The 26,899-nt window shown below is 30.0% G+C and overlaps 2 protein-coding genes across 3 annotated transcripts; both read left to right on the plus strand.

Moving 5' to 3' along the window:
- The first annotated feature begins 3,165 nt into the window (after positions 1 to 3,165).
- LOC149878308 (uncharacterized) lies at positions 3,166 to 11,892 on the plus strand. Its single transcript, XM_090072522.1, has 3 exons — positions 3,166 to 3,718; positions 4,066 to 5,306; positions 10,593 to 11,892. The coding sequence occupies exons 2-3, from the start codon at positions 4,126 to 4,128 to the stop codon at positions 11,797 to 11,799; spliced, it is 2,388 nt and encodes a 795-aa protein (XP_089928648.1). The 5' UTR covers positions 3,166 to 3,718; positions 4,066 to 4,125; the 3' UTR covers positions 11,800 to 11,892.
- Positions 11,893 to 21,732: 9,840 nt separating this feature from the next.
- Positions 21,733 to 23,504, plus strand: LOC149878309 (muscarinic acetylcholine receptor M2-like). Of its 2 annotated transcripts, none has more exons than XM_090073430.1 (2): positions 21,733 to 21,873; positions 22,154 to 23,504. In XM_090073430.1, the coding sequence occupies exon 2, from the start codon at positions 22,212 to 22,214 to the stop codon at positions 23,277 to 23,279; it is 1,068 nt and encodes a 355-aa protein (XP_089929556.1). In that variant the 5' UTR covers positions 21,733 to 21,873; positions 22,154 to 22,211; the 3' UTR covers positions 23,280 to 23,504. The 2 variants fall into 2 exon arrangements, with proteins under 2 accessions (XP_089929556.1, XP_089929557.1); XM_090073431.1 differs by having other exon boundaries at positions 21,736 to 21,899.
- Positions 23,505 to 26,899: the final 3,395 nt, after the last annotated feature.

Genomic DNA, 26,899 nt, shown 5'->3' on the forward strand with positions numbered 1-26,899 from the left:
TTCCAACGCATCGTAGCAATAGGATTCACAATCTTGATATATTCATATTTTTTTCTCTGCTGATCAAATTGTATTTTATGTACCTACTGCACGAAGCAAAATAAAAATCAGCGTTTGTGTTGGTTACAATTCATGAAAAGTACCTAAGTGTTTCGAAAATCACCAGCATTTATTAATTTTACCTTAAAACCAACGAAACTAACGTTCATTGTGCTTCAAATAAAGCACGTCAAACTTTTCTAAAGCTTCTCAAGATTTAAATGAAAGGTGACAGATGGCTTTGCAATAAACTAAATCCTTAAATCCATGAGCAAAAGAGGCAGCGGAGACCTATCAAAAAGATGAGGAGAAATTAAAAAACTTCGCAAATCAGATTCCGATTTCAAGCGGCTTGCGCGTTCACCTGCGCATTACATATAATTAAATTACTACAGACAATATTTCTTGTTTATTACATTTCTATTAACACTTTAATAGAAATCTCTGTTTACAATTTCTGTTTGTAACATCTGTTCTCAATACCTAAAAAAAATATGTTTTTGGAGTTTCTTATTTTTAAATTTTTCTTGTGTTGTTTTTTTTTGACGCTCAAAATATTTTTATAAGTTGTAAACTGCCCTTTTTTTTTCTAAAAACTGCTCTATTTTTTGTATCCTCCTTTCTTTTTGTAACCTTCACTCTTTGTTGTTCAGATTTTTTGTTCGCTATTTATATTTATATTTTATATTTCGTCTGTATTCGTAATTTCTAATTAAGAAAGAAGAGTTTTTTTTTTTTAAAGTTTCATTATTTCTGACGATTTTTTTATCTCAAAATTTCTTTACTTATATCTTTAAATTAACTTTTTACATCTTTAAAATTTGATTTTATTTTGTGTATTTTCTTATTTCTGTTACGAGTTTGTTTACTATATTTAGTTTACGATTTTTGTTTATTTCTATCTGATTGTCAGCTTTCTGAGAACTTTCACATTTAACTAATGATTTCAGTTCAATGTTGGTCATTTCAATGTAGGTCATTTCAATGTAGGTCATTTCTTACATCATTTTTTTGTATAGAAACTAATTTAACCTTTTTTTTTAAATTATTTTTTTTATGTTTAGTTCCACCTTTGCTTGTTTGCAATTGAAAAGTATTTTTTTTTGTCAAGGCTTATTTATCAATTTAATGTATTTTCTTTTACGGCGTTGCAATCTATTTCTTTCAAATTGAAAATTTGCGCAACATAACAGGACGTAGAAATCATTTTTATAAGTATTTCTTATTTAGCTTTCGACGTCGTTTTTAGTTAAATTGTAGCGTCATTTTTCAAATTTGTATCTTTCGATATCTACATTCTTATTAGACAAAACCTGATTTAAAAAACTGTCAAATTTTTCTGTAAGTAAAAATCCAAAAAAAGAAAATATATAAAAAGCTCCAGAAAAAATATGAAAAAAACTGAGCTTCGAAAATTCCACTTCCCAAAGATCCCCTCTATCACATGTGTTAATTCTTGCTTAAATTAATTTGATATATTACAAAAATAGTGATGTGGATGATGATGAAGATGATAATAATAACGACGATAATGATTTTTATTACCATGTTGTTTGAAAATAGAGAATCATTTCGTAAAGTAAGTCTTTATTCCACTGTTTCAATGTTTTGCCACTTGAATTATCAAAAATCTTTGACCAATCACTTTTGAAATGCTTACCTCAGCAAAATAGAACATCTAACTGTGGATAAAAATGTTCTCTGGAGGATTATTTGCCGCAACTGTTTTAACTTGTGACGGCCTTTTTTTTTTTTTAACTGTCAGATTTTTTTTTAATATTCTTATGCAAACCTAAAATTTCTTAATGCAAAAAAAAAAAAAAAAAAAAATATTCGTTGCATGGCTTTTTGTTTCATTTAGACAATTTGATTCCTAAATACACTAGCAGCATCATTAGTTAAGATGAAAGGTGCAACTCTGCATAGTCTCGTATGCGTGTAGCACCTAAAGAACAAAAAATGTGATTTTCTTGTTCCAAGAAAAGGTCGACATTTGTTACAAAAAATTTCTTAAACTTTTTTGGGTGTTTCAGCTGTTTTGTTAGTCAAATAAAAAAACAATCGAAGATGAAATAAAATCTTCATATAACAAATCCTGAGGAAAATCTTCATATAACAAATCCTGAGGAAAATCTTCATATAACAAATCCTGAGGAAAATCTTCATATAACAAATCCTGAGGAAAATCTTCATATAACAAATCCTGAGGAAAATCTTCATATAACAAATCCTGAGGAAAATGCTATGTGATTTGTTGTGTCGAGAGTTTGTTAATTCAAAAGTTAGTTAATTTTTTTTACGTTTGAGTGTTACGTTTTAGATAAACGTGGGAGACTGAGTTTTGTTTGCCAAGATGTTCGCTAAAAAATGGGTTTTTTGTTAAATTATGATTGTTAATCATTGATAACGACTGTTTATTAGTAACACTTTTGCCATACCAACTTGAGTGGGGCGGATAAAATTTTAAAAATAAAAAAGTATTTTTAAATTTTAGCCTGAGCTCTATTTATCGGTTATTGTTTTCACGATCGATAATTTTTTAATTTACACGCTTTGTGTAATGTGAAAAATATATATATATTTGTAGTTGCCAGTCGTAAATTATATATTTAAAATTGTAAACCGTAGTTTAGTTCTTTCGCGAATGGTCGCGATAATTTTTCATTGTTCGCAAATCAAAGTCTACGAATCAAAACAAAAACGTTAAACAAAAAAAAAAAAAGCTAAACAAATAAGTAATTAAATTTCTCAGTTTTTTTAACCAAATTTTTTGTTAATCAGTGAGATTTTTAACCGAAAAAATTATTTCATTTTGATTGTGTATTTAAAACGTTCTTTCAGTTTTAACATTTTTTTTCCAGCAAATGTTTGTTTAAAATGGCTGTGGAAAGGTGAACTGAGATTTAACTCACAGTTGCACTTTGGTTCATATATAAACAGTATATTTCATTTGCATTCAACAGCTGCGAGTATATTACACTTCTGCTATTATACCTTCAATCGTTCGTGATAATAGGCTTTTTATCAATAAACATTAATTTTTTAAGTAGTGTTTACCTAAGTAAATAATCGAAGTGAAAAAGAAGCCAATGATCTTGAGAAGCTACGGATAAATAACACCATCTAAAGGATTTTTCTTCAACGAATTTGTTTTAGTAATTAAAAAACCATATTTCGAAAGATGATTTTTATATCTAATTGTTTTTGTTAATTGATAGTGTTGATAGATGTTATTTGACCAATTGCCGTTCAATGTTCTGCGAGACTTTGAAACCAAAACCAACTTGTATTTGCTTAAGTTCTTAAGAAAAACGCAAACAAAATTTCTGCATTTTAAGCTTTTCATTCACATTAAATGCCATGTGAAGAATGTGTATTCATCTGTATCTCATTTCTTTGTTGCATCCCTGCAAATCGCTAATCAACGTCGCGTATCATTTTTCAAACAAAACAAATACCCATATTATCGATATCTTGCTCAGACTTGACACGACAGCCTTTTTGAAATTCGCGCACTTTGATCAATCTTTTTAAAGCTAACCATTTCATTCACACGTCTTTTAACCTGGTTTCTATTCAAAGTATTAATACTTCTACAAAACTCTTCGCTTACTTTAAACGCATAATGTGCACGAGGTTGAAACAAAGAGAATATAAATACAACTGAGGTGATTTAGAGGTATGCCTTTTATTTAAAATCATGAGTTATTTTTTTATGCAGATTCAGAGAACAAAAATGAAGCAGACGTTCTTTGGATGCAGAGAATATGTTTCTAGTGCTCAGAAAGTGGTCAATTATTAATGATTTTTATGAGAAAAAAAACAAACCCTGCGGTTCATTGTTCTGGACTTTATTATAATTCACGTTTTATTATTTTTGGATGATAATTCTTTAATAATGTTTTTTTTTCTTCTTTTTTTTAACAATTCGAAACTTCATTTTTTAAATTTCGGTTTCTGTGCTCAACAAAATCAATTTGAATTTTTTTTCTAATTTTTATAAAATTTATAAAAATTATGTTTAAGATTTTAGACTCAACACATGATGTTTCTACTATATTTGTAGACACCATTTTAAATTTAACTATGAATTACACTTCGTATACACAATATACAAACACTGCTACTCCTGACTTAACATTGAATCGCTATACAACAAAACACTCTGCTCAGTTTGTTGCCCTCGTTATGATTGGCGCTGGGATTTTAAGCATTGTAACAGTTGCGGGGAACCTTTTTATTATTCTAGCTTATTACAAAAACGAGAAAATTCGAAGCATTTCAAACGTTCCAATACTTTCGCTCGCCTTTACTGATATGTTTATAGGCTTTTACCCTGTGACAATGAACATCATGGAAATGGCATTGGGGTATTGGCCCTTAGGAAGAGCAATGTGTAACTTATCATTAGTGTTGGATTACGTATCTATTCAATCCTCAATTAATCATATTATTTTGATAAACTACGATCGCTATCTTTCGATTAAAAGTCCTATGAAACATAGACTGCATCAAAAAGCGTCAAGAGTTTTTATAAAGCTGCTCATCATATGGATTTTAGCCCTCGCCTTATGGGCTCCATATATAAATTTTTATAAACACACAGCGAGGTACAAAAACTTTCCAGAAACGCTATGTTACAAACAATTTTCGATGGTAAATGATGTAGAATATAAAAAATATTTTTTTGTTATTACATCCATTCTGGGCTACTTTATACCGCTTGGTATTGTGGTTGTAATTTACGGAAAAATGTATTTAATTATAAGACAGCAGCTATATAATGTGCCTAAAATTTCCAGATCTTCAGGTATAGCGTTTAATTCAGCAACAGAAACAGCTCGATGGAATCCGGTGTCTTCTTCATTAAATGGATCGCAAGAAAACTATGGAGATATACAGAAAAATTTAGAATTATTGAAAAAACGAAAACGAATACTTCGGCACAAAAAAGCATTGCGAATGATTGCAAGTATAATATCGGCCTTCGTTGTAACTGGATTACCTCTCAACGCACAATGGCTTTTAGTTGGTATGTGTAATAATTGTTACAACAGAACCTTATTCGAGGTCTTCAATTTTTTCACGTACCCTAATTCTACAGTTAATCCTTTTCTTTACGCGTACGTGAGTAAAAGTTTTCGTCTACAGTTCAAAAAGTTTCTTACTTGTGGAATATGTCGAAAATTCCACTCCAACTCTAAAGAAAAAACCGATAACTATCGTGTTAAGTGTAAGGTAAAAGAACAATTCAACAGTGAATCAACGTAACTCACGAACTCGCGAACTCTCGCAAAAAAACTTATTAAACATAGAGTTAACATTTTATTCTATAAATGCTTTAAAAATACTACTTATTTGGAGCTGCGCCTGCTTCTTATATCTAATAATTATCAATTTACATTTATCACATTAAGTATATAGATTTATTAAAACTGGATTTTAGTAGTGTGATGTAAATATATTTCATTAGAGAATTCAAATTAAAAATTATGAAAAGATATGATATACAAATACTGCACATAATTTTAATATTTTAAATATTGTTTCTCTTGTCATAAATATTCTGCTGGAGGCGGGAGGAGGACCAATTAAAGTGTTTCTAAAGCTACCTTAGCCAAAGTTGTTTTTTTTTTTACTTAACAGAAGACAGAACCCATTTTCAATTTTTTTACTTTCCAGAACCCACTTTCAATTTTTCTCAATTTTTTTTCAATTTTTTTTTATTGACAGCATAAAAAGTTTAATTGAAATCTTGATTTCAATTTTTCTGTTTTTTTTTTTTTCAATTTAAAAAATCTTAAAAAGGAATTTAAATTTTTTATTTTCATTCTTAAAAGACAAAAAATAATTAACAATACTTTTAATTCTATTAAGATAAAACAGTTAAAAAGTATTTAAAAATTTAGTTTTTAAAAAAAAAAGTAATTACAAAAAGTTAATTAATTAATTATAATCAAAAAATGAGTTACATAAAGGTTTAATCTACTCATGATTTTAAATAGAAAAAGTGAGGGAAAAAAAAAAAAAAAAAAAGATGCAAATCTAATATCTCAAGGGTCCTCCTTTTGCTCAATAGCAAATAAGAACTTGTCTCTGCATTGATTCGACCAATTTCATGCAAATATCACGTGGCACCTTTTAACCAATGCTTGTTCAAAAGTTGCTTTAAATGCTCAGTTTATTCTATTTAATGGTTTACCAATTGTACATCGATCAATGACCAATAGCTTTTGATTAGGTTGAGATCTGATCAACTAGGGTACCGAAGAAACAAATTGATTCTTTGCGTTGAATATATTTCAAATATAGTATGCGCTACATGTAGCGCATACTATATGTGAAGTATATTAGTTCTGCTTTGGGACTTGCTGGAAGATGTATTGTTTGCATTATTATATATGAAATATATCAGTTCTACCTGGGGACTTGTTGAAAGATGAATTGTTTGCTTCTGTCATTCAATTGCCATGTTAATGGAATTAAACGTGATTGTGTTGTGTTTTTGTAAATTCATTGGTTGATCCGGCCGTTATACAACTAACATGTATCAAGGCCCTTATGAGGCCCCAAGTCGTCTGGTTTTTTAAGAGCGTTCACGAAATTTCTCTGTCACAAATCTTTTAATGTAGATTCTTCTTTGCGGTTCAAATCACTTTTGTCCTACTGTCCTACTGCTAAATGCAAACTATTTTCTATTTTGCATCAATCCATGATTGATAAGATTAGCTTCCATATTACAATGTAAAAACCAATACATTTTTTACTAACGTTCTTCTAACGCTTACATTTTGATTAGAAAAGGATTGAGTGATTATTTGAGCTACCATTTGTTGCTGAGCATAAGGTTTTCTTTCTTTCAGAAACAGAAAAAAAAACAAAAAGCAAAAAAAAAAAAAAAAAAACGCGGATCATGACAACGACACAAAAACATTCATTTGCAAACCCCAGGAAATATTGTGAGGTAGTTAAAAATTAACGATCGATAGGAAAAGACGTACACACATAGACTTATTCAACCTGTCATGCAATTAAATGTAAATAAAGATAAAGAGTATTGAAGAAATAAGTTAAAAACAACGATTAGAAAAGACTTACAGGCAGAGACATTTAACCGTCGAGTGAATAAATGATATATAAGTATAGCAACAAAATCGAACTATAACCGAGGATGATAACCGAGGATTATAAAAGCTCAAAAAACCGAGTTATGAAGGACTTCTTGGATGAACGAAAATGAAGAAAAATTAAAAAGAGTTTTTGCAAAATCAGTTTTTAGAGAGAGAGTTTTTTTAAGTTGAAGAGTTTAAGGAACAAGAACATTTAAAGGTGATTTAAATTTTTGATGCACAGAAAAAGCAAAGAGTTAAAAAGAGGTCAGAAAAAATATTAATTAAAGTAAAGTAAGCGAAGTTTAGCGAAGTTTTTTGATAAAGAAAAAAAGGAGAATTAAAGAGGAGGAACCGATAAAAGCAGAATTAAAAAAGACTCAAGGTTAAAGGCTTAAGGTTTTGTTATCCGTTCTCAGTAAAAGTTCTGTTATACAATAATTCTCAATGTTCTTTTAACTTGTAATGATAGTTAGTACTCTTTTATTCAATACGTTAACAAAATTACAATTAATACTTACTTACTCTCCTTGTAGCGTCTTCTGTTTTTATCCTTTATTTCCTCTTTTACTCTTCTTTTTTTCTTTACTAAAAACTTCGCTTACTTTTCTTTAACAACAAAACCTTGCCTTTTCCTAACCAAACAGTCCCAAGACCCTCAACCTCAACTTCCACACTTTTTCAATTAGCCTAGAACCCATACCTCCTAAAACCTCCTAAAACCTTTTATACTACAAACAAACAATAAAACATTGAACGAAAAGACCGCCCTCACAGTATCGTTATATCAGAATACGGATTATTCATAGAACAATAGCATTTTATAGTTTTGCCAAACTCAATAAATTCACACCGCCTCGCTTCACAGACAGATTATAGTAGTAGTTCAAACAGAAATTGACTAATCTTTCTCAAAATTCACACTTTTATTGGTTATTGGGTACTAGTAGTAAGACTTCGCTGTAGCTGTGCATTGATTGCAGGTGTTTTAAATGATCCCAATTTCCTGAATATGCTTTTCTTGATTAAACATTAATGCATAGTTTACTAGATTAAACTTTTTTTGTCTTTTACATTAAATTTTCTATAAATTTAGCTTACCTGAGAATAGAAAACTAAGCCTTAACCCAGGAAATTGGTGACGAAGGTTGTTTTTAAAGAAAATAAAAGATTAATTTCGTAAAACCGTTGGTTAATCGTCAATTTTAAATTTTTAGCGGAAAATTTAATTTTGGAGATAAAACGACAAATGATAAAAGAGTGAAGATCCACCATTGGAAAATTTCCATGTATATATCTTGAAAAAATTCATGGTATTTTATTTTATATTTGAAATAATATGGATTCTGGCTTTTCCATAAGTTTCCCACAGAAAAGCCAGAATCCGTGGTTTTTCAAATGGGTTTTCGTGATGGCCAAATAGCAATCCAAATATTATGTTTTTTTCACCGTTACTTCATGAAATCCTTCGGTCTCTTTTGAAATCCCATGGTATTTTAATTGACGTATAAATCCCATGCAAACCCATGACGCATGAGTTTTATCATACAGCATAGCAATTAAAAAATCATTGAGTTTCCTTTATCCTTGGAATTCTACCCTGGAATAAGACCCATAAATGAAATCCAATAAAAATGTTGTCGAGCCCTGCAAATTTTTTAAAAAACAATAGCTAAAATGCACATGAAGTATTATAAATTGAAATATACATATAACTTGATTTTTTAGTTTAAAAAATGTCCTCCCGTTGACCACTTATATTAAAAACTAACTTGTTTATTATTTATGTTTATTATTTATGTTTTTTATCTTTTTATTATTTATATTTTTTTATTTCACTTAATTCAGTTTCTTTCAGCTCGTAATTTTGCTTTTATAACAAAGCCTTGTTAAAGTTATTTTTAAACGTGTATAAAATAAGCAATGACACCATAAACAAAAACAAGAAAACTTGGCAAAGCAATTTAGTTCCTTTTGAGAAAGCAAAGGCGAAAAAAACAGAAAACAATAAAATTGTAGAACCACTCCACAAACTAATAAAAATTAAAAATCAAGGTAATTAAAATTCCACAATGCACCAAAGTCTACATTATCTTATATTTAATTTAATTGTTTATTGTTTTCAATTTCAGATGGATAAATAACAAGATTGTTGCGGAACTATTTGCAAATCTTTCGCCTTTTTCCAACAGCTTTTTTGACATTCTTTAATAGCAAAAAATCTAAAAAAATGCCTAAAATTGAGCAATTATGTGACTTATCATCTTCTGTTTTTTAAATGATGGACAAAAATGTTTTATTCCAGTTAAGAAATGCTTGATTCCAGTTAAAAACAAATGTTTTATTCCAGTTCACACATAGATTTTTGATTTTCGGACTTATTTCAAATTTTATTCACAAAATTTTTCTTTGAGTAAAGTTTTGTTTAATATCCAACAGAAACAAATAAAAAATGGTAAGTTTAATTTGTAACAAAATGAACTTAAAAAATTTTTGATCATTTTTGAAGCATACTACGAAGATATAAAGTTCCTCAAAGATTAAAAAGGATCATTGAAGCAGGGGTCATAATATTTTTGAAGCATACTACGAAGATATAAAGTTCCTCAAAGATTAAAAAGGATCATTGAAGCAGGGGTCATAATATTCTTTTAACTAAATAAAATATTGCTCTCCATTTTTTGAGTGTTGTTTTTTTTTTTGCTTTTCATGCATTCTTGGTTGCACTTCAAGTATTCTTCATTATTACAGACCTTGCAAATATTGAAATGCTGTTTGTGCACCGTTACTACACAGAGTAGTGATGAATAATCTTATTTTCTTATCACAATCAAAAGATTCCCTACAAAAAGATCACCATCATTCTGCTTCTACATTTATGACATATATTACATAAGCTATCATTATTATTGACGTTTTATTATCATTATTATTATTAGAACTTGTCATAAATATTTTTCCTTGCTCCCTACTATAGAGAAGAACTTTATAAAGATTTTTATTAGTTGTAATTTCAAAAATGCCGAATTGAATCTTCAACTTTACTCGGCAGTATTTAAAATACATTGATCAGACAAAATGAATGTTGGTATTTATAAATAAAAAATCTTAAAAAAGTAAAAATGAATCAAACTTCGTTCAAACATGAATCAAACAGTACATCCGTTTTGTCCTTTAAATGAATAATTTTTCACAAACTAAAAATAATGTGTTAAATGAATAATTTTTCAGAAACTTAAAAAAATGTGTTAAGCAACTTCTATTTAAACTTTTCACTTTTTTAGAAGAATAAACTATTTTTAAATATTAAATAAAACAGAATTTCTTAATATGTCTTTCTTTCATTGATTTACTCTTGGTTTTAGCCTTAGTCTAAATTTTATCACTCAAACTAAAGTTATTTTTACGGAATGAATAAATCTTTGAAGTAAAAGTTTGATAAAAAACTTCTTCAACTTCTATTATGGCTTTGAGTTTTAACAGTTCAATGGTATCAAACAGCTCAGTGGTATCAAACAGCTCAGTGGTATCCAACAATACAGTTATTAATGAAGAAAAATCTTTGACTTTTACAGTACTCCTTATGACAGCGTCAGGGATTTTAAGCTTAACAACGATGCTGGGGAACCTACTGATTGTTTTCGCTTACTACGATAATAAACGGATACGAAACCTTACCAATATCCCTTTAGTTTCGCTTGCTATCACAGACATGTTTATAGGATTTTATCCAATGAATATGAACATATTGGAAATGGCGATGGGGTATTGGCCTTTGGGGAAAGTGATGTGTAACATCTCTCTAACATTAGATTACGTATCTGTTCAGTCTTCGATAAACCACATAGTATTAATCAACTTCGATCGGCATTACTCCATTAAACATCCTTTAAAACATCGAACGAATAAAAAAAAATCAAGAGTTTTGTTGAAGTTAGTCTGCTGTTGGCTCTTTGCGTTTTTACTATGGGCTCCTTATATAAGCTTTTATGAATACACGGTGAGAAAACAAATGGTAACGGGAACAATTTGTTACAAAAAGTTTTCAGAAATAAATGACGTATCATTTAAAGTATATTTTCTTGCTTTAACATCTATATTTGGTTATTTTATTCCGCTTAGCGTTGTCGTTGTAGTCTACGTCAAAATGTATCTTTTGATAAGACAACAGTTACACGAAACTTTAAAATTTAACGCAGACTCGGTTGGTTTTGATACACCTAAGTGCTACACATTACCTTTGAGGTCGGAGGTATTAAAACGAGAAAACGAGCTGCAAAGAAGAAAAATAGAGATGTTGAAGAAACAAAAGACTATACTTGTGCAGAAAAAATCAATGCGAATGATTGCGTGTATAGTTTTAGCATTTATTATTACTGGATTGCCTCTTAATGCGCAATGGCTGTTGAGTTCTTTGTGTCGTGTTTGCTATAATCAGTTAGTTTTTGACATTTCTAACTTTATAACATATCCTAATTCCACAGTAAATCCTTTCCTTTACGCGTTTGTTAGTCAGAGTTTTAGGGCGCAGCTGAAGAAATTTGTCATGTGCAGATTTAGTTGGCCGGCTAAATCAAAGTTAAACCAACGAAAAAATTTTAATTTTGAAACGAATGGAAAGGAAGAATTTTCTGTTACTGAATGTATATAAGATGAAGAAAAACCAGAATCGTTGCAAAATACATTAAAGAACTTGGTAAGCAGATGAATTGAGATCTTTGTTTAGACAACGAACAACAAAACAGACTGCCGCTGTTGAACTTGACGCTTTTTTTCTAAAAGTAATAACTTTTTTTGGGTTTGAATGTTAAATGAACCTGTTATATACCATTTAGCATACCAAGTTGTTTTATCATTATTTTTCATAATTGAAAAGTTATTTCTAATAATAGATATATTTTGAAATATATTGCGTACTAATATACAGCGCACAGGCCAGCGCACAGGCCAGCGCACAGGCCAGCGCACAGGCCAGCGCACAGGCCAGCGCACAGGCCAGCGCACAGGCCAGCGCACAGGCCAGCGCACAGGCCAGCGTATCATCTACAGCATTTTCACATTTGAAATTTTCACATTTGAGTAATTTGTAAGTAAGCTGCAGATAACAAAATATAACAACAAACAGCAAATACAATAAAATTAGAATATATATCTATATGAATTTTTAATATTAGAATTTATATTTGTACAAAAACTTCATGATTGTCGATAGGATAGTGGCTCCGAGGCATCTGTAATGGTCCCAAATATTATATTTGAACTTCGGACAATGGTTTTGGATTTTATGATCTCATTATTTTTAGAGCAACTAAATAAAATTGAAATCTAGGAATTAAGGCGGTCATCTCATAATTTGTCGTGCTCTTTCTTTTCAACATATTCTTTGCATACTATTTCAGTATACTTTGGATCATTTTTTTGTTGCAGAATAAAGTTTTTCCCAGTTAAATGTAGCTCTGATGGAGTTGGATTATCATTTTGAATATCTCAATAATTATTCTTCAATATGCTATGGATTCTTGATAGGTCATCTCTCCCACTGGTTGAGTAACATCCCCAGACTATACCTGATCCACCACCGTGTTTTACTGTACAACATTACAGGGTGACATGGCCGCCGAGAGGGGGGTGGGGGTGGACGGGGAAGATTCCCGGGGCCCCGCGTGTGTACAAACAATTTTTTAAAGTAATTTTTAAAGTATTAAAATAGTTTTGACTTTTAAAAGATTTAATTAAATTTTATTTTTCATTATTCAATGACCAGAGCACGCTTCTTTTTGTCCTGGGTATGTAATTGATCATAATGAGGGCCCCTTAAGAAAACTTCCCCGGGGCCCGAAATTTCTCTCGTCTGCTATGCAGGGTGGTATTTATTTCTTCAGATGCATGCCTTGCATACACTAGTCAGTTTGAAAAACAAAAAATAAATTTTGCAAGAGGGGTAGCGAAAACTACCCTCCTCTTCCCCCACCTCCCTTTAGAGTTTTCTCCGGGTTCCGAAGGCCAAATAGAGTGTTTCGGCCTGAGCCTCATTTATCGACTTTTGAAAACACATCTCTTCAAAACTTTGTTTTTGATCCCAGGATACCAAGCCACCAGAAGTAATGATCCAAAGCCACCAGAAGTAATGATCCAAAGGCACACTATTATGAAACTAATAGTTAAAAATTATTGTAAGGATCGTTTTAGGGAATTAACTAAAGGCTAACAAAGAACCATAAGTTAAATTTTTAAAAATGCATCACGAAAGATATTGTACCCAGTGCAAATAGTTCTATGATATTTTAAAATTGAATAAAAGTTTTATGAAACTTAAAGAAGTTTTGTATGACTTCTATAGAATACAAAAACTTTATACAAGTTTTATAAGATTTCTATAAATTTTTTTTTCCTGGATATTATTTGAAAGAAATAAAATTCTCATAAATATGGTGGTGAGCTAATATTTAAAGTCAAAGAAGAAGATATATTTTAGTCACTGCGATATCTTCTGAATTTGGAATAGATAAAAGAAGAGATAAGGAATTCAACAGATGCAAAAGCTTGCCTTAACACAAATTTATGACAAACCTTAGGCGGTATCTTAAAAGGCATACTTTTACTTTTGAATTTCTTAGCCAGTGATTTTTAGATTTAATTAAAACAAAAGATGATGACTCAAGTGTTTCCAATGCAACGTAAAATATCTGCTGCTCCAGGTAAGACTTTTTGTGCAGATGATAACATGTCCTTGAATAATACAAAGTTAATAAATACAACGGGTGGCAAAAAGTTGAAACAATATTTAAAATTTATGAGTCGAAAAACTAAGAAAAGAATAAGCAAACGGTTTTTTGCCTTTTGTAAAATATTTATTCATTTATAAGTTTTCACTTTTTCAAATACCAAAAAACACCATACTCTGATATATTTCTTAATTTTGCCTTGACTCTCTTCAAAATGGACTGTAAGTACTCTAAGTCTTTTTTTTTTCAATTTTGTTTTGATTCTTTTGACCAACTGATTGGTTGTTTGCAACAGCTACATTTGAGTAATTAGCATTTGCTAAATCGGGCCAAAATATGTACTGAAACTCTGGATAATATTCTTTTCATGAACCATTCTTCAATATATAGCTCAGACTTAAAGGTACATGACTTGGTTATAAAAATAAAGTCAATATAACTGCATTTGAATTTGCTACACAAGAGCGTTTGAAGAGAATTTCTCTTTTTCTGCGACGTTTTCTAAACACATCTCCATGTTATTGGTGTAAAATCCTGCGTTTCCGGGCATTTCCATACAAATAAATAAGAAATATTTTTCGTTATCGATCATTATATATCTTCTTTTTTTCCATAAAGATGGTTTACCAAATTTCAATTCATTTTTTTTGCTCTCAAAGCTTGATCATCATTACTTTTTGGAGTATTTGTTCGTTATGGTAGATATTTGCATTCTCGACAGAATTATTTAATACATACATGTAATTAATAGATATAGTATTAAATAAAAATATTAAGTACAAAATATTATTTTTTAATATATGTTATTTTACTTATATATTATTTTTTGTAATATTTCAGCTCTCAATAATTGAGTCAATTGTTTTTAACTTGTTATTCAAAACAAATCATTAAGGGAATGTTTTGATAACATATATTTTGTATGTTATCAAACATTATCAACATTATATATCTTATCAAAAAATTTATGATACGTAAATTTACAATAAACCATCTGCATTAAATGTTGGAATGCATTAGTACTTTCTTATCATTTCGAACAAACCAGTTTTTTAAAATTCAAAGACAGATGAGGGTTAATTAAAGCAACCAAAAGTGTTGCTATCATATGCGAAGAAACTGAAAGATGTTTCCAAAGGTTGTTTGCCTCAATAAATGGCAACCTTCCAAATGAAATAGGAATTCAAAATGCCATTTCTATTGCTGTTTTGAGATCAGTTGATTACTCAAAAATGTTTAATGAACAAACTTCTCATATGTTTGACTCAGTTATAACTAATAACCATTTATTTGCACTGATTAAACTTATTTCAGAAAACTATGCAAAAATATATCTTTATCACCAGGGTAAAAAATAAACTGCCAAAATAACTGGAAAAAAGCTTAGGAAGCAATTAACAAAACTTATCCTATTCAAAAAACCAATCAAAAATATTTTTATGATATGATATGATGTCTACCATGCTGTTGTGTTATTAACCTTCTAGCACACAGCATTGGGTAGTTAAGAACTAAAAGGTACATAAATTATATAACAAATGCTAATTATTTGAAACTTGAGATTTCTACACAACCAAACAAATACTTTTTCTTTTCTTTTATTAAACAAACTAAATTTGAGCAAATTAAAATTAAAATTTGTACTTAGTTTTACTGAGAATTTTTATTTTATTATATTTATTCTAAAAAACGAAAAACAGAAAGTTAACATAGAGCAACTTATTGTAAGAATATGTTTTCTTAAATAAAAAAATATTTATATTTGAAATTTATGTAAATATGTAATATTCCGTTATTTTTATGAAAAAAATCTTATGTTAAACAAAAAAACTAGATTTTTATTAGAAACTTATATATTTATCAATATTTGAGCTAAAGAAATAAAACTTGATTATCATCAGTTTCTTAATTTTCATATCACCATTCTTAATTCCGCCGCCACTTGGGAGGCCAAAACTGGTTTAAAAAATTTTTTTGGTATACGCTATCCAGTTATATTTTGAGATCAGTGGTTTATAACCAGTTCCATGCCCCCATTAAAAAAACTAAAGTTTCAGTAAGAAAAATATTTTATTATTAAAACTGATTCACTGGAGATTATATTTAACTTAAATTGAATTAAAAAAGTGATGGGAAAGTCTAAGGAATCGTCACAAGAAAAGAAAAATTTAATAACACGTGCTGTAGAGACGAAGAGTTCTTTTTTAGGAAATTTTTGAGCTTTATGATGTGGCTAAATCAACAATCAGCGTACTATTTAAGAGATATAAAGACCGTAAGACACTTGAAAACAAGCCTAAGATAACTACAGAACATCAAGACAGAAATTTGGTAAGACAATCAAAACTAGATCCCCGCAGAAGTGCTGTCAAATTAAATGGTATTTTGAGAATTATGGTTTTAAGTACAGCGTAGATACTACAAAACGTCGCCTGCGTTAGTATAACTTGTTTGGTCATCGTTATGCCAAGAAACCATTAATAGTATTAAATAATCAATTAGCACGAATGAAGTTTGCAAAAGATCATTTGCATTGGACATTTACATTGGAAAAAAGAATAGTCAAAAGTCTTATTCAGTGACGAATCAAAGTTTTTCATGTTTGGTGGCGATGGTATCAAATACGTAAAACTTTCGAAAGGTAAAAGATTTACTCCTAAGTATCAAATACCAACAGATAAACATGGTTGTGGCAATATAATGGTTTAGGGATCTTTCAGTCGTGATTCTATTGGTTCACTTCATCGCATTGAAGGCATAATTGATCAGAATTTATATTTAGATATAATCAAGAATGTTATGCTACCACATGGAAAGGACAAAATGCCTTGTGGTTTAATTTTCCTGCAAGACAACGATTCAAAGCATCATGAAAACTCTGTAAAAGGTTTGTTAAATTTGAAAAAAATTCCTTTTTGGACTGGCCTTCTCAAAGTCAAGATTTAAATCCAATAGAACATCTTTGGGAACATCTTGATCGTCAGTTGAAGGGCGAAAAATCGACCAATAAAAATGATATATTCAAGGTACTTTCGAATTGTTGGGCAAATATCCCCAAAGATGAGCTTATCAACATATGCCTAGTTGGTGTCAAACATTATTAAAATCTAGAGGCTATCCAACAAAATACTAATGTGTTGTTATAAAAAAATGTGGAGGAGTTAGAAATAATATCTCTTTTTTGAATTTTTTTCATTTGTTTATAAACTTTTGCACGATTATGTTTTTAATAAAATTTGAATTTCTTCCTTCCGTTACAAATTTTCCTTTTTTGGAGTAAATTATACAATGTAATCACTTTTGAAGAACAATTGTTATGTTAGGATGTCTCGCTGATGCCGTAACAGGTTTTTCCTTCTGTTTCTGGGTTGATGGAGGTGATAATAGTTTGGTAAACTTTGTTTCTTATGAGGCCTTGTTAATGTAAAGGACACTTTGTTTTATCTATGTAGATAAAAGTTCTTTCTCTGATATTGGGTTTTTTTAAATGAATGTTGTGTTTGTGTTAATTTATGATGTCTTTCATTAGCTTGGCTTGTAATTTTTTAACGGTTATATTATTTTTGTTTTGTATTTCATGGCTGATGATTGCGGAAAGGCATAAAACTTTAAGTACCATAAATAGATGTAATTTCTTTGTTTTGTATATATACACATGGCTGCCGAGAGGGGAGGGGGAGATGGACGGGGAAGATTCCCGGGGCCCCGTGTGTGTACAAATAATATTTTAAAATAATTTTTAAAAGATTTAAATAGTCTTGACTTTTAAAAGATTTAATGAATTAACTTTCATTTTTAATTTTCAATAACCAGAGCACGCTTCTATTGGTCCTGAGTATATAATTGATGACAACGAGGGCCCCTTTGGAAAACCTTCCCAGGGCCCGAAATTTCTCTCGGTGGCTATGTGTGTGTATATATATATATATATATATATAGAATAGTTCTAATATAGATAGACACTTTGGCCATTTGGTCCAAAGGTGGTAAGAGAGTATTTTTGAGTGACTTGATTGCATATTGTTATCTATATTTGTAAATATTTGTAAATATTAAATGAATATACTTGAGTCAAGTAGTTGAAAGATCTAATTAAGATGAGAAAGACCATTTCAAATGATTATTAGTGATTTTAATTATCATTTATATTTTGATTGATGAATTATTATATTGCCATTAATTGTATTAAGATTTTGTTGTTAAGCTTTACGAAGGTCAAAAGTGTTAGAAGTCAAAATGTCTACCGTTACACAAAACACGAACCACGCATGCGTACTCAACACCTAGGGAAACCCAAAAACCAAATTGTATAAACACCCAAACACCCTTACATAACCAAACAAAAAAAAAACCTTACCTTCAGTCAAAGTATATTTCCATGCTCACAATCTCCGTTCTTACAATTACAATCATTATCTACTCATTATTTCTATCATTAGGTAATAGTTGTAATGATAAGTAGAATAGTAGATAGTGATTGTACTCATAATTCCAAATCTATTCCAATTGCATTATCTAACCCACTATTGCTACAAATGCTACAGAATACATTTCTTCCCTAGACTCTTTATCACAAGAAAAACGATGAAAAAAAAAATAAAAATTTTCACTAATAAAAGCAGCAAATAGCTTTTCTCCTTATAAAAAGTCACGAAGCTCTTTTTTCATTTATTCTACCGGTGCCGTTAATATGGAATTAAAACCACTTTTCATCAAATAAACTACAAACCAGAAGTTCATTAAAGAAATAACACTGCCGATGCACCGTTTAGCTTGGCCATTTAACCATTAAATAATGAAATATCATTAAAAAAAAAATTTCTTTAGAATTTTTATTATAACCTAAAGCTAATAGCATTTCAAAAAATGTTAAGCTGCTTTTAACGTCTCATGTTTTTAATGTCGTCATGTTTTAACGTCTCGGGTTTTTAACGTCGTCGTGTTTTAATGCTTTACTTTTAACATCTTCTTAACGACAAACACAATAACTATTGACCTTGCTCCAACGTCCGTTTAAAGTTTTGTCGGAAAGTTAAATTCACGGAATAGACGTCTATATCATGTCGGTATGTGGTCTCTAATACAAGGAAAGACAACTGATGTTGCGCTGACTCTAATTAGAGGTAGCCCGACGTTCCGACCTCATATCAACCAAATCACAACGTTGCTATGACATAGTGTGCCAGCTAGGAAGCTGTGTTTATTAACTGTTAATTGTTTTCTTTACACTAATAATGCATTTCCTTTAATTATTCTATTAGCTAGAAAAAGAGAAAGAAATGTAAAACTGGAGCAAAAATTAAAAAAAAACAAACACTAAAGTGAAAAATAGCGCGCATGACAATACTAAAAACACCAGCTGGACAAATCTTATACTCACCGTTAGAACTCATTGATTGCAGTTCTGGAACATGAAACAATCGTTTTGAAAAAAACTTGATCAATGAATCAGAATTGAAACTATTTAACTGGAACAGTACCATCAGCATTTTTGAGTTTGTCAAATAATGTTAAAAGTTGTTAAAGGATGGTGTATTACTCAGGTGTTTTGAAAAGCGTAACTTTTTTGTATGTAACTTACAGCATTTCATAATTTCTTTAGGGGATGACCTTTCCTTCTATATAACTATTTAATGGGTGATCATTCTTTTCACATAATTACGAATGAAAACTGCTCAGAGAAATCTTCCATTGCTCCACCTCCCTTACTATTTAGTAGGACTGGATGGACGATAGCAGGATGGATGGTCATTGACCCGAAAAAGCAGTGTGGCGAATGTTGCAGTATACTAATTCTAAAAAAATGAACTGTTGCTTTCCCATATGATTGATTGCATTTGGGATTTTCTTGAGCATCTTGAGTACTTCTTGTGAAGGAAGAGCCAAGATGCTCAAGAGAAATGTTCTTTTTCAACAATAAAAATAGTAAAAAATTTATTCAAGATCTACAATTGGTCATGAAGCAAATCTTGATCTTCCCTGAATTGAACACAATTTGATAAAAAATCTAAATGTAAATTACTTCATCAATTGCTTTACAGCACACAGAACACAGAAGGAAATTTTTTTTAAATAAACACAAATACACTTAATAATTTGTCTTCTTTTTTTTTAACATTGAATTTTTTACAAAAACTTAGACATAAACATCCCTATACTACTGACCTTGTGCAAACCAACAACATTTATATTTACGTTTTTTTAGCGTACAATGTTTTGGTACAGGTCACCGAAATGGTTAAATCCGGCCCTGCTCTTTGAAAAAAATTTACTTCTTTTAAAAGAATCTTTCTTCAACGTGTGAGGAAATTTGTAATGGAAGTTTTTATGCCCTTTTTTTTGAAAACAGTTGATTTTTAAGGTCTCCTAAAATTTCAGCTTTCATGTAAAATTATATAAAAGATTTATTAAATCTTAAAAACTATTCTAAGTGTAAAACTTTTTAACTTAAAAGTTTTTAGTTACTTCACGTATGCTTACTTTTTTTGCGTAACAGAAAAAGAGGGGCGCAGTAAATGATTCTTATTCCAGCAGAAAACTTTGTTATAAAAAATGTTCTTAAAAAACTAATCTGGGTTGTCTCTAGTAGTACACAGCAGAGAATCTTAATTATTAAATTACTTTTTTTTGAGTAAGCATTTCATATTCAGGGCGTTTATAATTAATAAGACAAATACGAAAAACCAATTATTATGTATTTCTAAATAATGCATCAGTAGACAATAACGCTATAACATCCCTCTGAATACATACGACGCATTATAATCTACAAAAGCTACAAAACAATAAATTTCATCATTTTACACTTTCAAAGCAGGACATAAGTTTGCTTTGATCTTATTCCCTACACCTTTAAGCCGAGAGGAGAAGGCACATGCCTCCCCCTCTATAAAATTCTTCACACCCTGTATTTATCACTAGCCTAGATTACATAACAGTATAAAACCAACTCTGGTAAACGTTGTTTTAAATTTTCGTTTTTTTTTTTTTTTAAGGGTGCAAGAAATATCATTCGGCTAGCGGCAACGCTAATTCTAATAATTTTGAGCGGAAAAAATTAATCTATTTACATAGATTAATATATCAGTATTGACTAACCATTTTAGTTTTTACTTTACACTATCCTAATGATGACCATACATGATTGTCACAAAGGTAGGAATTAAGAATTTCTAGATAAACACAAAAAAGTTTGAAATGATAATAAAAAGTGAGCGTCTCGCAAAGTACAATCCCTCGATCAAAAAAATTACTCGGTCAATAAACCTCGTTGTTTCGAAATTACCTCCCCCTTACACCCAGTATCAGAGTGATTCTAGTTCTGACTGTTGGAAAATATTCAATGAAAATTGTAAAAGAAGAATAATAAATAGTGTAAAATTCAAAATTCTTTAACAGCTCTAAATAGGCATTATATAGGAATTTTAAAACAATACTCCAAAAGCATCAATTTTAATGAACATTTTTTATTTCGACAAATGTTTTTATATAAAACATTTTGTTGTTTGATTTAGTGTTAATTTAAACAATTGCTTCCAAAATATAGAGAAATAGGTGTGTTGCATACTATTCCGCCCCTAGTATTTATCATTCTAAGTCGCCACTGTACTTAACATAAATTAGTAAAACATGACTAACACTATTGATGCTATATGACACTGACATCGGCTGTTGTCAGATTATATGCAAAGAATTTCTTCAAAAACAAAGCATGCCGGATTTTTTTAACATTAATTTCTTTTTGAATCAACCTTATTTTTTGGTTCGATAGTTTTTTTAAAAATTTTAAAAAATTTATTTTTAAGAGTTTAGTTTAAACAGCTGCTACATTTCATTAAACTGTTTCTGATTATCAAATACTTGGATACAAAAAATAAGGACTTTAACAGACTTTTTAATGCAATTTACAAAGAAACTGGGCTGTATCTTTATTAAAGAATTTAATGAAAAAATGTAATCATATATATGAAATACATATACTCAACATAAACACTTTCCTGGTTTGTATGTTTTTGTTTGAAATTAAGTAAATTAAAATTTTTTTTTAGTTCATTAGAATTTCTCAAACTATAAATACTATTTGTATTTATGGTTCGAGACTTCGAGGAAAAATAATTTTCTATTATTAAAAATTATCAGGATATTAATGTTCTTATTTATGCTTTGATCTGTTTTTTGGCTCATTAAAAGAAATCTCTCCCAATTCCATTTGCAGTTTTTGCTTTGATTTAGTACTTATATTGGAACCAATATTTTCTACAATTTTCTATTATTTTTTAGAAATCATTGCAATGAATAATCTACAATAACAAAATACCAGCACTTTCCTTCTTCTTCAATGTGGACATTCAATAGCACTTCAGCAAGCAACACCATTTTCCCCATTTGTGAAGAAAAACTAGCGCTCCCTGCAAAATTACTCATACTGGTTGCAGCCGGATTTTTAAGCTTGACAACAGTATTGGGTAATCTGCTCATTGTTTTGGTTTATTATCAGAATAAAAATGTTCCAAGTCTTTCAAGTATCCCTTTAATTTCGCTAGCTTTCACAGACATGTTTATTGGATTTTATCCGGCAAACATGAATATAATGGAAATGGTGATTGGATATTGGCCTTTGGGGAAAGCAATGTGCCATATATCATTAACGCTTGATTATGTATCTGTTCAATCTTCAATCAACCATATCGTTTTAATCACCTTTGATAGGTATCTTTCAATCAAATCACCCATAAAACATCGGTTTCATCAAAAGACATCTCAAGTCTTTTTAAAGATTTTTAGCGCTTGGTTATTTGCCGTTTTATTTTGGGTCCCATATCTTAACTTTTATCAGTACGCAGCGAGAAAGGATTCAGAGGATGAAAGGCAATGCTACAACCGATTTTTTGAAAACAGCAATATCTCTTATAAGAGATACTTTCTTGCATTAGTATCGTTGCTTGGTTACTTTATACCTCTCTGTACTGTCATATTACTATACGTAAAAATGTATGGTATAATAAAAAAACAGTTATGGGAGACGTCTCAGTTTGATAAAACTGATGAAAAGGAGGTGTCTCAATTAAACAAGATGCATCCATCAATGGGTATGTTGCAATGTTATAATCAGAATTATAATTTTAAAGTGCTAATGAGGCGAAAACGAATAATGAGACATAAAAAATCGCTGCGAATGATTGCCGGAATAATATTGGCATTTATTATAACTGGGCTGCCACTTAATGCACAATGGCTTTTAGTTGCATTTTGCCCTGGTTGCCATCATCAACTTTTATTTGATATCACAAATTTTTTAACGTACCCTAATTCCACTTTTAATCCTTTTCTTTACGCGTTTGTGAGTCGAACATTCAGTTTACAGTTTAAAAAATTCCTCATTTGTAAAAGAAGAAGTGCGCTATAAACCTCAAAAAAAAAGCTGCTAACATCGTAAAAGAATCTATGAATCCCTTAAAAGAAGCAATAAGCTTTGTAAAAGAATAGGCTTTTACAAGAAAAAAAGAATTGAAGCAACAACGCCATTAACAGCCGAAATGAAAGTTTAGACACCTTGAAGCTTTATGTGTAAGAAACAAACCAAAAAAGTCATTGGATCATAATATAAGCAAAATAAAAGAAAATTTTTTGTGGTCTTGTATCAAAAAGATTAATAATGAATATACTTTTTTAAAAATACAAACTCATAAAAATAACTTTCTATTTCTTCTACTTATTATAATATGGCCCCATTTTTCAGCCGAAAAAATCTTCTTCGATAATTTAGTTTTTATGGTGTAATATCTGATTCATTCTTCTTTCAAATCTTCTTTAGATCTCTTTAAACACTTCGCAGAAGACTTAAATACTCGCAGCAATTTTATGATGTACAGATGGTTATGATTTTTAAACTTAATTTTTTGAAAATTACACCGGATATTGAAAGCTATTATGGGATTAATGATCGAGTTGATGATCAAGATAATGATTTGCAGAATCAAGTTTATTCGTCTTTATTGATTTTTTCATATAGAAATTATGAAGTTGCCAAGGTTTTAGATTTATTTTGGGGGGCGTTTAAAACTAACATTTAAGTAATAAGAACTCTATTTTTTTCTTGCTATAAAAAAGTATTTATAAATTAAGTTTACGTAATATAAGTAATCTAAGTTTTTGAACTCAAATGAACTTGCTTGAAACTTACTTAGTAAGTTTCTTTTAGTAACTTATTTTTAAATGCAACCACAAGTAAGTTCGAGCTTAAAAATTGATAAACTTGAAAAACTCGAGTAAAACTTGAACTATTTCAAGAAAAATTTATTTTACTGCTTTTTTTTTTTTCCAAACAATTACAAAAATAGATCTAAAAAATTTGAACTGATAAATTTATTTTTAAATCAATCCAATACCGACAAACTAAAGATGGAAAAAGTCAGTTTTTCTCTCGGACACAAATTTTTTAACATTGTTTACATGAAGGTTCATTTGTATGTGAATCTGTCGCCTGACCTAGAGAGAAGTCTTTTTGTTGATGATGAGGCTGGAATGCAAAGAACTGTGCAAGTCTTGCGAAAAGTGGGTAAGTCAAAAGTAAAAAGTGGAAAAGTGGGTAAGGGTTGGCCTTCAGTCTCCACCACTCTAAAATTTCTGTGTATCTTGAAGCCAAAGCAGCACTGAAGCATTTGTCTAATTCAATTCTGATGTCGGATTTACGAGTTTGCCACTCAACTGAACTGTGCGCATTGGTTCGGGTATAAGAACTTATAACTTAAAAAAGCTGACCTGCTATAACTAAACCTTGATTAATCTTATTACTTTCCAAGTTCTTAAAGACAAGACCTTTTGTGACTGGATCTAGCAGCATTTTACATAAAATGCTGAATAAGAAAAAGAAAAAAATAAAAATAAAATAGAATATAACAACGAAGAGCAGACTGCAGCATGAGAAGGCGTGCAAATTCTTATGACTCCTTTTGCTGCAGCTTGTTATATAATTTTATGTTTGTCATATTTAGTAGCCAAGTTGCCATGGCAATATTTTAAGTTTACTTGTAGCATCATTTACATTTCTTTTTGTGATTTTTTGAATTTCTTTATTTATCGAGGAAACTAAAGAAAACCAAGAGTGCTAGGTTAAAAATTTGAATTACAGTTTTATCCATTTGATTCGATTATAAACACTGGAACAGAAATTTTAATCTACTAAAATATTCTCATAAACTCAGAGTCAAAACAAACGTCAAGTCATACTTTATGTACAATAAACCAAACGTCTTAGAAGCTTTACATTTTTAGGATAATTGATTTGAGCGGTTTTGCAGTACTCTGGTACTGCAGCAGCGAATTAATGAAGTACCCGTGACAAAATTTGGCCCCAAAAACTTTCTCAAAGCTTTCTTATATTATAAATTTTTCAATACTGTTTCTCATTACGTTAATCAACATATTCTTACAATATATTAATCAACATATATCATTATTTAGATGGCAATAAAATGTAAAAAAAAATTATTTTTACAAAAGTTCTGATGTCATCAATTAATAAACGTAACGTATAGCATCGAAAATAAGGCAAGACGAGAAGAGGACAGAAAATTAAGGCATTTGAGTGAAATTGCATCAAATGGAACGAATAACTTGATTTTTAACTAAAAGTAAGACAAAAATAAATGACTAGGAAGTATTAATATAAAAAAACAAGCTAAAAACATTAAAACAAATGGTGTTTACATATGGTCCTCACAAAAGTTTCATTAAACCAGCATAATGTAATTCAATGAAGCAGACAATTTTTCATTCTGTTGAATAATTAAATCTTTAGAATTTAAGGGCGCTGAATTCAGATTTTTTTTTTTTGCTTAATCAAACTTTTAATTCATCCTGAATATTTAAAACGAATTCATTCTAAAAAACATTTTAAAAAATGAATAAAAATAAAAAAAGTTTAATAATGAGAATACAGGGTTGGGCAGCAAAACTCAAAAACAGTATACATAGTAATTTACTTTTCAATAATCAACCCACTGACATCAATATAGCTTTAAACAAATGTTTTTAGCGTCATTAAGAAACATTTTAATCAGTATGGGCGCCTTTGTTGTCTATTGCAGCCTGCACACAGTGTCTAAGGGAGTTGCAGCTGTTCAAAATGAAGTCTCGAGATATTTTTTCCCTTTCTAATCTCAATACTTGCATGAGAATATCGACACTAGGATGAGATATTCTGTTGGTTGAGTGCTTCAATTTTTCCTAAATTGCATAGTACAGGAGGTTCAAGGGCTGGACAAAGGCCTGAAGGCAGCTGGTTAAAAATCTAAAAAATTGCTTTAGCAGAATTTCTATAATTTTTTTTTGCATTATGAGGTGGGACACCATTCTAGGTCCACACATAACTCCCATTAGAGTAGTTCACCTTCACCCACGGCAAAACTTTCTACCGTAAGATCTTATAATAAACTTTAGCTCCCACTTTTTCAACAGGTTTAAAAAAATGGAGAGGCATCGTTTTTCTATCAGACGCAACAACTCCCTAAACCATGACATTGAGCAGAGTTCTTGGTTTATAAAAATTTCTTTCACATCAGAAGCTGACTTAGCAATGTACCAATCGTTGCGATCGTTTAAAACCGCACCAATAGTAAACATTTTTTCGTAAGAAAATATTTTTAGGGTTGTTCCACGCAGTTTCAGGTAAAGCAATTCTTTTTTGGCTCTTTCATGTTTTCTGGATTTCAACTTTTTGGTAAAAATGTTTTGAGGTCCTTGTAAATGACCTTAGCTGTAAATCAGTATGGACAACCCTTCTTATGATCCACGGACAAATATATTTGTTCAAGAATAACTTTCTCATGGGTAAAATGAAAAAACAAATCCAAAATATCGCTTTAATTCTTAGTTATTAACGAAGAAGTGCATCATTATTTAACGAATTTACGCAATGCAGGATTATTTACAACGAAACTTTAATTTTTCTTTCAAATTAACCAACTTTTTATGAGCGTGGATTTCAGTCGCACAAACATTGACTTCAGCAGATTTAAATCGCTC

The sequence above is a fragment of the Hydra viridissima genome, unplaced genomic scaffold (genome assembly GCF_058129835.1).
Source record: "Hydra viridissima isolate aposymbiotic clone 2 unplaced genomic scaffold, HvirCarnegie_v1 scaffold_15, whole genome shotgun sequence".
Classification (NCBI taxonomy): Eukaryota; Metazoa; Cnidaria; class Hydrozoa; order Anthoathecata; family Hydridae; genus Hydra; species Hydra viridissima.

Bases quoted from the DNA above. Each gene is read 5' to 3' on its own strand.
- LOC149878308 (XM_090072522.1), top strand. From the start codon at position 4,126: ATGAATTACACTTCGTATACACAATATACAAACACTGCTACTCCTGAC. The intron at 5,307-10,592 runs GTAACTCACGAA...AGTTTGATAAAA, and splicing joins CAATTCAACAGTGAATCAAC to AACTTCTTCAACTTCTATTA.
- LOC149878309 (XM_090073430.1), top strand. From the start codon at position 22,212: ATGTGGACATTCAATAGCACTTCAGCAAGCAACACCATTTTCCCCATT.